Here is a 13,298-nt window from a genome sequence, read left to right as displayed (position 1 = left end):
TTCCATATTTTAGTGCATATTGTGGATTTTTTTTTTATAAGTTAAATGTATGTATTTAGGACTAAAAATCATTTTTGCAATTAGGTTTTGCTAAAGATGTTGCACATTTTAGCTTTTACTAAACAAAGAAACCTGAGGCACATTTTCAATCAAAATGCAGGGCCAACCACAAGGATGTAAAAGAGTGTTGGACCCATACCTACTCCATATAAACAAAGTGAACGGAGTTTTAAGGTATAAAAATTAAAATACAATTTTATTATGACATGATTTTTTAAAAAAATTACATATAAAAGGTACAAATTACACATGACACGACATTTAGTAGGCATATAAAGAGTTAATTATACGAGTATGGAAGTACAGTGGGTAGGCAAGCATTAGTGACTGCGTATACACCCTTATCCTGGCACAACCTATATCACAATAGCCCCTGGGTTAAAAAATACCAGCAATAAAACATCAGGAGAAGGTTGAAACAGCACGATATACCTATGGCGCCAGTACACACAGCTTGCTGATGGAAGAGGAGCTCCGCGTGGAGGACCCGACGTACATTTCACAAGGAATTATGGTTGCTTATTCATGGGTGAGTGTCATGTCATAATCATGTAATAATAAAATTGTATTTTAATTTTTATACCTTAAAACACCTTTTAGCTTTTGCAGGCTTTTTGTTTGCCTGTGGTGTATGATCATACATCAGCTAATCTTAGAAAAAAATGGTAAAATAGTTACAACTCCGAGATAGCGGGCTTAGGCTGAGTTCACATGTCCTGCAATGATCCGTTAGAACAGATCCTGCAGAGACCCCTTAGCAAAATGATGTCTGCCGGATCCATTTTTTTTTGTTAACATGGAGTCCATGGAAAAACGGATCAGTTACAGGATTGCTATTTATCTTCCATTTGAAGCGGATCCCAGAAGAAAAAATGGATCCTTTACAAAATAAAGAAAAACAGATGACAAAATAGCATTCTGCGTTAAGGGATCCGTTCTCAGTAGACTCCTGTTAAAAAACGGATCTGGCACACATCAGTTTTTTACCAAAGGACAAAGAAGTTGTGTTTACACAACTTTTTATCCCAAAGGATCTTTAGTGTATCCATTTTAACGGATAACTACAGGAGGTGTAAACTCCACCCTAAGCCCCTTTCAAACTGCGTTCTTCCCATTCAGTGGTCCCATCGGGTCTTCCGTCCGAACCCCCCGCAAAAAGTGTTTGTTTCACACATATGCGCCGACGGGGCCACTGACTAGAATGGTGCAGATGGAGTCATAGTGTGCTTTGTCGTGCAACATTTCGGGATTATATGCCTATTGGAGGCAAACTCCAAGACATAGTAGATTGCGTCTGGGTGTCCACCTCCAGTATGTGTATTTGCCCGAAAATGGTGCACAACAAAGCACACGGTGACTCCGTCTGGACCATTATAGTCAGTGGCCCCATCGGTGCATACATCCGAAACCCGTTTTCATGGGGGTTCGGATGGAAGCTCCGACGGAACCACTGACTATAATAGTCCAGAAAGAGTCACGCAGTCCTCTGTTGTGCACCATTTTCGGAAATATATACTTTTACACACTTACTGGAAGTGGACACCCAGAACAGGGAGAGCAACGCATTGTGAAAGCAGCCTAAAGGCCGCTTTACATGTTACGACATCGCTAAAGCGATGTCGTTGGGGTCACTGAATTTGTGACGCACATCCGGCCGCGTTCGCAATGTCATTGCGTGTGACACCTATGAGCAATTTTGAATCGTCGCAAAAACGTTTAAAATTTCTAATCGGTGACATGCCCCCCTATTCTCAATTATCGTTGCTGCGGCCGCTGGCAATGAGGAAGGAAGGAGGTGGGCGGGATGTTACGTCCCGCTCATCTCCGCCTCTCCCTTTCTATTGGGCGGCGGTTCAGTGACACTGCTGTGATGCTGAACAAACCGCCCCCTTAGAAAGGATGCGGTTCGCCGGTCACAGCGACGTCGCAGAGCAGGTATGTGCGTGTGACGCTGCCATAGCGATAATGTTCGCTACAGCAGCGATCACCACATATCGGCCATACGACGGGGGCAGGTGCTATCGCGCTCGACATCGCCAGCAAATGCTAGCGATGTCGCAGCGTGTTAAAGCGGCCTTAACTTACGGATTCTCAGTTAACTCATTCTGCAGCCAGTGGTATAGATAAACCAAATGGTGCAACATTTCTATTGAAACCCAATTACAAAAGTTATTTTTTAGATGAATATAAGTAAAAAAACAAAAATAGTCCACAAAGGTGAACAGCTCCTTTAAGATTATTTAACCATTATACATCTAGTGTAGAGAATTATTTTTTTGTAAAGCAAAATTAGCAGCAATTGGGTCTATTGGAAATACATACTTGTCTCTTGGAAATTCCCACTTTGGATCGTGTGGAAGTTCGTACTCGGACACGTTTGGTAGAAGCACAGTGTCGGCACTGGATAGGAGCCGCGTAGTGATCCTCACCAGTGGAGTTGTAGAATTCATCGAAGAGCTGGAATCTGCCGACACCTGCAAGTAGAAAGAAGTCTGTGATATTGGTCTTATGACAGCACAAGAAAACGTAATCTCAAGGCAGCCGTCCATGTGCAAACTAAGCTCTACGGAGCAGAGGTGCGTCCACCACTCTGGATAAGATTGACTCTTAGAAAATAGAAGACTTTAAAAATATAGTTCCCTCCATATTTCAAAATGGATAAAATTAATCAACAAATGCCCCCTACCAAATCACTATACTTACCTGCATGATTCACTGCAGATTTTTGCCCCAGAGATCGGACCCCAACAATAATAATTTTAAGGCATATCCTGACGAAATGTTAGAACATTACAAAAGGGGAATAGAATTTTAATTTTAGATTTTGATTTCAAAGCCAATTTTTTTTTTGCCGTTTACCACATGGGCAATGTAAACACCGCAGCCCATCTTGCTGTAAGTAATACTTAATTTTTGGAGGATATTTTTTCCTCTTTTTGTTGCTATTTTCACATGCTTTTAAAAAACTTATTTTTTTGGGTTGGTCCATCACTATTGGCTTTGTTTTTCCCATCTGTATGCAGTAATCAGAAGACTTGTTTGGGTTTTTGATGTGATATACTACGGTAGTGTCTTGTCATATCGTCTCCTGGCTTCTCTAAGTGCGTGTTACATGTTGCATTTCTAGCTCATATTAAGATTACCTGATACCGCGGCCTTTTGGAGAGCAAAATACCAATTTCAATTATGGAGAATTAGTTCATAAAGATATCAAAGTTTTGCAGTTATATCTCTTGGGGATTACAACCTTCAGTATACAACTAGGACAACTTCAAATGTGAGAATGTAGAAAGTTATATCGGAAAGTGAAAAATGAGGCTGCAGGAGTCCAGATGTTGCTCCATTACTTTCCATTCTCCCAAAACAATCCAGAAGGCTTTGACTGTTGCGTACTTTAGGATTCACAAGGCATAAGAGGTCCATTCTTGGTAGATATCAGGAACTACCATTTATTACTTCATCCGTCAAGAGAAACATCTACCCCATGACAGGATTACTTGCCATGACCACAATACCAATTTACTTGCAGTTTGGAGTCAGACTTTGGAAATGTGGCCCAGCTAAACACATGCTGGAGGAAAAGTCATTTGTTATGTTTTACAATTTTATAGGAATAGAATAGTAAAAATTGTATTAACCTCTGAAGAATAACTTCAATTAAAGTACAACAAAACCAAACATTAAATTTGCTTAAAATCTATCGCACCTAGAGCTGAGCAGAAACCGAACAGTAAAGTTCAGTGTCCGTACCAAACCCAGACTTTACAAAAATAAATCAGTGTTCGAGTTCGGAGTTCGGGTGCTTTACGTATGCGGGCCACTCGATCTAGCACCGAGGTGCTCGGGTACGCTCGGTGCTTGGCCCAGTGTGAGCCGCTTGCAGTCTTTGAATGACTCACACTTGGGGTAAGATCAGCTTTATCGGATGTAGTGTGAACAAAAAAAAAAAAAACTAAATTAAAAAAACCTCCCTCCTCCCAAAAGTGATCTGACTATGACTGGCTGCATGTGGGTGGAGATCCGAACTGCCCAATTAGTGACTCCCAATGAGGTTCAGGTCAACTCCGGGTTCCAAACCGGACTTTAAAGTCCAGCTGAACCCGGCGAACCCGAACTTCAACGAGTTTTTTCATATCCATCGTGCCCTTAATAGGATTTATCTACATACAAATTATGGGCGGCACGGTGGCATTGTAGTCTTGTAGCGCTGGGCTCCTGGGTTCAAATCCCACCAAGGACACCATCTGCAAGGAGTTTGTAAGTTCTCCCCGTGTTTGCATGGGTTTACTCCGACTCCAAAAACATACAGATAGGGACTTTAGATTGTGAGCCCCAATGGGGACAGTGTTGCCAATGTATGTAAAGCGCTGTGGAAATAATAGTGCTATGTAAATTAATAAATACATATATTATTAGTAATATTTGATCGTTCTTCTCAAAAAAAATTTTGAGCATCCCTCAATTCCATCGAAAATTAGAAAAAAAAATAATCACAATGTCAGTAACCTGTGTTTCAGTGTTCTACATTAATGGCCCATTTAGTCAAGCCTTACAATGGGAACAAATGTTTGTAGGAAAGTTCATACCGGACTATTGGTAGAAATAAACCACCCATCGAATAACCAAAATGCTTTTTCATTGGCTGTAAAAAAAAATTAAGCTGACATAAAAAAATTATAGTTCTTGGCAGCACATTGCCCAGTGTAAACTAGTGTTTAACTGCACCCAACATGATACTCTATACGCACAGGCAGATGGTGTTAATAATCATTCTGCATGAATAGAATACTCATTAGCCTGATTAAATAGGCCACTAAACGACTGCTGATTGACTTGCATGTAAATAACAGGCTGTCATTTAAGAGTCTGCATTGGGCCATCTAAAGAAGCCATTATTCTAGGTGCACTAAGGCCTTTTAAAGCCAAAGCATGGTATATTGTATCAAGTCTCCCTCTAAGTTGGTTCAACAAAGAAAAAAAACCCAAACAATATACAATTTTGGCTCTGCATGCAACAAAAATATATTTTGTTCACAGACATGAGTGCTTCCCTATAGTGTCAGAAAGAATTCTTGGATTCTCTGAATCCAATTCGCTGTGCAGAAATATAGAAATGCAGATTTTTATTTTTACCCTATGAATTGTGCATCAGTTTTCCCGGACACCCTACTTAACATCCCCTTCATCCAAGAACTTAGTATCACTAAAAATAACTTCATACATATGGTGGACAGAAGGTACAAGGACACGGGATGTTGCAACGTAGATAGTATTTTTAGCCCTAGCCAAGTAAAACAAAGAAAATTGGCCAGACAATATAACTCATGGATCTACTGTATGTAACAATAAAAGATTTACAAAATGGTACATATTGAAAAATAGAGAAACCCTGTCCAGTGGAGATGAGGAGATTATGTCAAAAGTGAAAACATTGAATGAACACCATGCCTATAACATGGCTCAAATCATGTGAATCGCATGAGTTTGTGTCTTATATCCTGAAGAAACTCTATGGGGTAGGGGTCCCAAACCTATGGCTCGGGAGACACATGCGCTCAAGTGCCCATGATTTGTGACTCGCGACTGTCTGCCAGCTAGGTTCATTTGCACCGGCGCTTGCAAACTGCTATGAAGAGAAGGTCCCAAGATGGTGACTTTTGTAAGTAGCCCCACATAAAAGAGCAGATCTGAATGGAGATAGGAACCCCGGGATATTGGTATACCACCTTGATGTGGGGATTTCTGTGGAAAAGCTTTGACTGTCAATATATTGGCAATAGGGTCTTTGGGTGTCACTACTGTGAGGAGCTGGAGCTAAATGTGGCTTGTGACCTTCTCTCAAAGCTGAATGTGTGTCTCAAGGTCAGAAAGGTTGGAGACCACTGCTTTAGGGAGTATCCGGTAATAGCACTGATGAGATACACCTAACAATTAGAATGCTGGTATTCGTGTCAATGCACATGGTGGCTGCTGGTTGGCGCATAAAGGTTTTTTGAACTCTTTATCTACTTTCTGTTACCTGGCGGTGTAGAGGAATTCGCTTGCTGAGCTTGTGGACTACTGGTGGGCCAATTAAAGTCTTCTTCTTCTTGGCTCCATTGTGACAGTGGAATATAAGGCAAACAGAAATGAAGACGATGATAACGAAGGTTCCACCAATGTAGATTCCAATTTCCATGTAGTATGGCAAAGAACTGACCTCTTCGGGAGGATTTATACCTGCAAAAGGATGTAGGGTGGACAAGTGAGCGAGTTCTCCAAGAATATTCAATATTGTCCACATGTAGACTCACAAACACACCAGCATTCAGCTCCTATGTCCATAAAGATCTCACAATGTGTGCTGAATTAACTGTTAAGACTAATGAAATAAAAATAATTGTAAGACTAACTCTTCTTTACAAATTCATTACTACACCATCTCAATCTCAACAAATATTTCCTAGTCCGAAACACGGGGCAGACCACAAACACTACAAGCACAGCATGAACGCCTGATCTCTGCATCCGGGAACCTACTAGACATTAAGCGATGCTTGATTTGTGAGCACAGTGCAATCACGCATTGCTGGCAATGATAATGCCCAACAACGAACGAGGCAAGGTGGTGACTCACTACACTTTCACCTGATTTGACATTAGCCTATGGTTTCGACAGAAAAGCAACTACACAATGAAGCATTGAAAGACTGGGAGATAATTGTAAGTGAAAGGCCTACTTACATATAGCTATCTAATCAAAGATGTATCTAAGATTTCTAAATTGTGAATTAAAAATGTAAGAAAAACGGAAATTCTTGCTCTACAGAATTGGGGAAACTACCGTATTTTTCAATGCTACACATACAAATTTACTCACACATTCCTCCACGGCATTTACTTCTTCAGCAGATGAACAAAAAGGTAACTAGTATTGTAACGGGGGACATTACCTTTCTATTTCATGTAGCTTTCTGTCCCCCAAAGTAAAATAGCAGCAGGAAAAGAAGAAAAACTGAGTGAAAAGTCTTAAGAGAAAGGAGAGAAGAGAACTGTACACCAGCGATGTTTTGACCGTTGTGCTTCAAACACTTTCCCGGCAACGCTAAAGGGGTTAAAACACAACGGAGCGAAAACATCTCGCCCCCGACTGCACAAAGATCCCATGCTATGCAAATCGGGAACTAGGAAATTAGATGCAAAGGTAAACATGGTCACACAGCTCCAAATCCCCCTAAATTAAGGCCAAAGTGGTTAATGTTCTATTCATGAAGCATACAAAGAATATAAAATGTATTACTAATTTTATTTATTCGAGAATTTATACTGGTTTGCTTGTACAGGAGCAGTGTTCATAGCTTACCCCAGCAACAGAAAAGGGAAAGACAGAAACCCAAGACAGGAGGATAATACCTGGCAGAACCGTCAACCAGGCAGAGTGTTGAGAAATCCCAATGGAATTTCCAGCTATACAAGTATATTCCCCAGCATCCTCAAAAGAAACATTTCTGACATACAAGACTTCTATTTCTTCATCCGTAATGTTAACACCGGCAGCCTGGAAGAGAACGATGGCAAAAAAAAGAGAAAAAGAAAAGCAAACCCCATGAGAAAAGGAAACACGTGGAGTGTGCTCAGGAGATGTCTCAAGCCTTGGAGAGGCACGTTGACCTTTGAGGATCTCCCTTGCTATCCACAGAGACCTTCTCCAAAAGACCCAACACACCAAGAGCCACCATGAAAACATCATGAAAACAGATAGTTTAATTCACATTGCCCTTCACCAAAAATTACCACCATTTATGCATGCAATGCAATCAATAAACATGGAAAAAAATCAGACCCACAAGTAAGGATTTCATCTTCTAGTACAAGTTAAGAGGGGGGGGGGGGGGGATATGAATGCTATGGACTTGCCTAATTCTAATCAACAAGTACCTAAAAAGGTAGGTGTATGTTCGGCTTGTAATAAAATTTATTGACGGTCTACGGTGGAGAAAACTAGAGTTAGCCCATTATGGTATGAGCACACGATGTCTTTTTTTCAGGCGGGTTTCATCTGAAAAAGAGCTAAAAAATGCAAAAAAGAAAAACTATGCACAAAAATGTCACAACGACTTGCCACTCATACGTTCATTCCATTGTTACTTCATTTAACTCTTCAGGCTTTGAAAGCCGTGATGTGGCTAAAAGAAGTGAATGGTTAATTATTTTGGAGGCTTCCACCACTATGTTATATATGAAGTTTTTCTTAAAAAAAAGCAGGCTTAAAAGTTGCCACAAAAGACATCCAACTAGACAGCAAATTGTACGCTACAGGGAAAACACCACTGATGTTTTCCAAAAGTGTCTTCTGCTTCAAAAACTATGCTGGTACGCCAGCATCTAAGTAGAACTCACTAAATGGGCCAAGTCAACAATCATAAGGGGATAACATTAGGAGAGGAACCATTGACCTCCTTAAGAGAAACAAAGGGTCCTGATTAATAAAAAGTTTGGGCCTCCAATATGTGTGACAGTCAGGGGAGAAGGATGGAGAAAGAAAAAAAGGAGGAAGATGTAACACAAGTTGATGGGGTTGGGGTATCTAAATGTTAGAGTGAAATAGAAGAGATTAATAATTAATGAAATCCTTTAGCTCAATGGGTATTTTTCCATGGCCGTAATTCAGTACGGCATTACACCACCTCTAGATTATTGTCAAACGCCACCTTCGCCAAAAGCACCAAGAGCCCATTCGCAGCCCATGTGCAGAGGCAGGAGACGTTACCTGGTTCTTTCTTCGTCACCGTGAGCCAGGCTGACTTGTTGGCCTCTCCAATATAATTGGAGACGGTGCAAATATATTCGCCAGCATCTGCTTCTGTCACATTGTACAGATTCAGCACCTCAGCGCTGGAACTGTTTATTCCTGAGTGCTAAACACGGGCAAGTGACATAGGAAGAAAAATATAGAGCTGTTGACTATCCGGCTCTGTAATGGTGTCTCCTATATATATGCAACATGATCATTAAAAATGGCTACAATGCCAAAGCTGGTAGACTATATAAAGACATATTCCCATCTCAAAATCACATTTCCATTCACAGTGGTAGGTTGGGGTCCCGGAGAGGAGACCTGCATCCAACAGGAATTTTATCATGTCCTGGGATGGGAATACCCCTGTAACCAATTTACTCTATCATTTTCTACCAACATAGAAACTTTGCTCTTTGTTACTCGTGATAGATTATTAATGTCTATAATACATATGGAATATATTGTGTATATATAATTACTATATAAAACTTAGTGATTTTTCACTTGAGATTAATCAGTATTGTTTGATTAGTAAGTGCTGATGAACAGGTAAAATGGCCTGGCACTCAAGAGGTGGAATTGCTGTACCCTTGCAAACAGTGAAGGAGCACAGTGACCCTAAAAGAATAAAGGGCCTCCAACATTTTAATCAACAGTAATCCAAAGGGGTCAGCCCCCAACAATCAAAACACTGATTACCTAACAAATGTATAAAGCTGGCCATACATATTAGATGGCTGTTGGCTGAACGATGCTTTGACCGCCATAGGCAGGAGCCAAGCGGTCGTGTTCTCTAAGAGAAAGATGCAGACTCAACGTTGGCCGGTTGCCTATCTTCGGGAGGACAATGCAATAGGCAGTTTGAAATCAGACAAGCGTGAGCGACACCTCTCCCAACCATCAGTCAACCGGCGTCCCCATACAAAATAGACTATTGGCCAAACCCGTCAATATCGTTGAGCTTGGCTGACATTAATCCTAGAAATATTCTAAACATTTTTACTCTTCCTTTATAACAATAGAAATGAATAAGCACTAGCTTGATGATACTCCAATAAACCTTGGGAGTAAAGAATGGCCTCATATCATGTAGACACATCCAAACACTAACAACTATTGATATGCAGGTATTAAGGAAAAAAAATAATCTAGAAAACACCTTAAACATCTTTTTTATATAATAGATTCTTACCTTCAAGACCTTCATGTATGGAATCCCGTCTACTCCATATCGGCTTCCATTCTTTTCTACATATCTCACCCAGCGAATATGGGGCTGGGCATCGCTGTATACCTTGCATACAAATTCTGCATCGCCTCCAACAGTGGCAGTTGCGTTGGCTGGGAGGCCTGCCTGAAGTATAGGCCGATGAGAGGAACGCTCTATTGCAAAAAATAAATAAAGAAAGACATTAAAAAAATTCAAAACTAAATGACTTTCAGAATGCTTGAGATCCCGAGAATTGGAGCACAGACTGCGTTTTAGTGAAATGCACATAAGGAACTTAAAAAATACAAAATGGAAAAGAAATACATTGGAGCACAAAAAGAAAAAAAAAGAAAAAGTAATTTAGGGTTGGAAATTTTGCAAGACTGTTCTACATTACATGTGTAAAGTGTATTTAAGGACCTTCTACAACAGATCGCACATTTACACCACAAGCATATATGTTCAAAGTTATATATGTTATAAAATAAATAAGGGCAGAGACGCCAACGAAGGAGGGGGGAATAACTCCAGTCTGTAAACCCGTTAAGTTCCTGGCAAGGGTCCCTAAAGCAAAATCAGTGCCAAGTTGTAAGGGAGGGAGATGTGTATTTGTAAGTAATGGGAAGGGAGGAGGGAATAACTCAATCTTCAAATGATACCGCCAGGGGGGGGAAGGACAATAGAAAACATGCTAGTTTATACAGGCCTGAGGGGGGCATGGATTCCCTGCCTGTGTTTTTGGATGCCAAGATTTTTAGGTCACCTGTGCCAGACGATGTTCCAATTAACCTGTGTGGTTCTAGAGTTCTCCAAACCTAATGACCTAACGACTGTGGAAAGTGACCTTATAAAACACTTTGAAAAAACCATGGTAGCACGCAATGGCGGGGTCTTGCCAAATTTATCTGTTTTCAACTTTTGCTTGAATGCCATCTTGGTTCATTAATCAGTAACTCATCATCCACAAAATTGCTTGGGGTCACCAAGATATTTTCCCACCTGCAGAAGCTTTCGTCACTCCTTGCGCAAGGACGTTACTTTTCTCACTTTCGATGTTATGAGAAGAGCGGAAAAGAGCAATAATGTGGATGAGTAAAGGAGATTGACACTTTCTAATTTTAATCTTCACAACAAATTTTCAAATACTGGGGCTACTGATCTTTAATTGCTCGCTGTATTCCACTGGCAAGGAAGGTGTTAAGGAGCGAAATGAATCCAATCTCTGGGAGCGTCTTGCACACACACACATACCATGTTCCAATAAATTGTTTCACAAACAGACGTCCAGAGAGCAGCCTCATGTAAAGCCAGCACACCTCCCTGGAACAAAGGCGGCTTTCATGCAGGTTGCTCTCCCTGGCACTCTGTGGGGAATTGGTACGCTGACGTAATCCTGGCAGCCGAAGCACAAGCGCCAACCTTGTTTAACTTACAATAAGTTAAAGCGCAGAAGGAAAGGAAGGGGGGAGAGGGAAAGGAATCTAAAAAAGATCACTCCGGATTTGGGGCACTGATGTAGAGTACAGGAGACTGATGTGTGGTTCAACAGATATATTTATCAAACCGTATTTTTTTCCTTTGAAGTTACAATAAATGATTCCCTGCCTACATTTTACTACCCATTAAGTTAAACAAGCGACGCACCGCTCACCGAGACCAGACAGAAACAAAGCAATGGGGTAGAATATCTCCCCGGACTCCATAAAGCAAATGTCAAGTCGCGACCCAGTTAAATGTTCCTCTTAAGATCTGTAAATGCTCTCAGAATATGGCCCTATGACTCATTATGGTCAACTGTCCGGAGATTCCTTTAACCCTTCGTTAGGACATTGGGGAAACTTTCTTGCATGTACAGTATGTGTACCATAGGGATCTCATATGGCTGACTGTGAGAACAAGCTTGATATTAAAAGGGGTTGTCTACTACTTTCACACTGATGATCTATAATGAGTATAGGTCATCAATGTCTGATCGGCCGAGGTCCGACACCCTGTACCCCCGCCGATCAGCTGTTTTCGGTCCCAGTGGCAGCAGGCAGCCGGAAATGCTCAGTTCAGGCGCTGCTCCATCTTCAGATAGCGGCCGAGGCCGGGTACTGCACCTCCACCTCCTATTGAGTGGACTTGTAGGCGGATGTGTACACAGCCACAGCTGCTATCAGAAGACAGAGCTGCACCGAATCAGAGCATTTCCAGCTGCCTGCCACCGGGACCGAGAACAGCTGATCGGCGGGGGTGCGGGGTATCAGACCCCAGCCGATCAGACATTGATGGCCTATCCGAACAACCCCTTTAAATGGAGTCTGTCAGTAAAAAATAACTGTTCAAACCAAGCACAGGCACGCGTTGCCAGACAGTTCAGTGAACCTTCTCACCTACTTGTTTTCCATCTATCTATGCCCTTTAGAAATGCCTATAAAGCCAGGAGGTGTCAATGAAGGAAGAAGCCTCCAGAAGTAGGTGGGAAGGTGCACTAAATTATTTGGTCACGCCAAGATTGCATCATTCATGTGAGCCTGTCATTTTGTGCTGACAGACCTTTTAAGTGGAGGGAATCTATGCATGACTCCTATCCTTATAGGCAACGCAATGAGGGGTAAGAAGGAACAGTGTAAATTAGCACAAGGAAAATCGATTGGGACATGCAACCAAAACCATGTGTGGATCCCATTTCCATATTTATCCCACTGGTGCCATTTCTCTGACAGACTATTTCCCCTACATAAACCAATTGCATCCCAAATATCCAAAAAAGCAGCAACTTTGAGTGCTACAAGTACAGGGAGTCCCTACAAAGTATCCTCTGATGCCTGGCCGCAGTCTATGTCCTTGGCTATAGTGAAGAGGTCAGAGATATAGCATGCCAAATAATGGCTAGAAGAGGACTGGATGGCGAGCAGCGGAGGAGGAGATGCGCATTTTGGTTTAAAAAAAATAAAAATCCCTATAGCAACCCTTCTGCTCGCCACCATCTGGTCTTCATCTTTCTGCCATTACGCACTGCATCTCCAAGTCTGCCAGGCTGCGTCCGGGCTCCAGAAGTCACAGCTCATCATAAGGTCGCAATGTTGATATCACAAACTTGTAATGGGCAGCAACCTTACAGGCCTGGACATGGGCAGAAGTTTTGGTCTATAGTGAAGAGGCTGGAGTTATGGCGTGTGGCTGTGGAAAGAAGAGGACTGGATGATGGGTGGCAAGCAACAGGATGGCTGGAGTGGTTAGTGACAAGAGGAGTATTAGCTGTAC

General features: G+C 41.6%; 1 protein-coding gene across 5 annotated transcripts in view; it reads right to left on the bottom strand.

Moving 5' to 3' along the window:
* The window catches only part of FGFR2 (fibroblast growth factor receptor 2), a 131,754-nt gene that overhangs the window by 13,208 nt on the left and 105,248 nt on the right, over nt 1–13,298 (bottom strand). For 2 of the 5 annotated variants that reach the window (XM_075348641.1, XM_075348645.1), the window contains 4 exons: nt 10,032–10,222; nt 8,810–8,957; nt 6,074–6,279; nt 2,383–2,534 (listed from right to left, as the gene is read on the bottom strand). In XM_075348641.1, the coding sequence (XP_075204756.1) occupies nt 2,383–2,534; nt 6,074–6,279; nt 8,810–8,957; nt 10,032–10,222 (697 nt within the window). Of the gene's footprint in view, nt 1–2,382; nt 2,535–6,073; nt 6,280–7,452; nt 7,598–8,809; nt 8,958–10,031; nt 10,223–13,298 lie in introns of all 5 variants that reach the window. The other 3 variants (XM_075348643.1, XM_075348642.1, XM_075348644.1) reach the window with 3 other exon arrangements.

Source organism: Anomaloglossus baeobatrachus, chromosome 5 (genome assembly GCF_048569485.1).
Source record: "Anomaloglossus baeobatrachus isolate aAnoBae1 chromosome 5, aAnoBae1.hap1, whole genome shotgun sequence".
Classification (NCBI taxonomy): domain Eukaryota; kingdom Metazoa; phylum Chordata; class Amphibia; order Anura; family Aromobatidae; genus Anomaloglossus; species Anomaloglossus baeobatrachus.
This window is presented reverse-complemented; position numbering and strand designations above follow the sequence as displayed.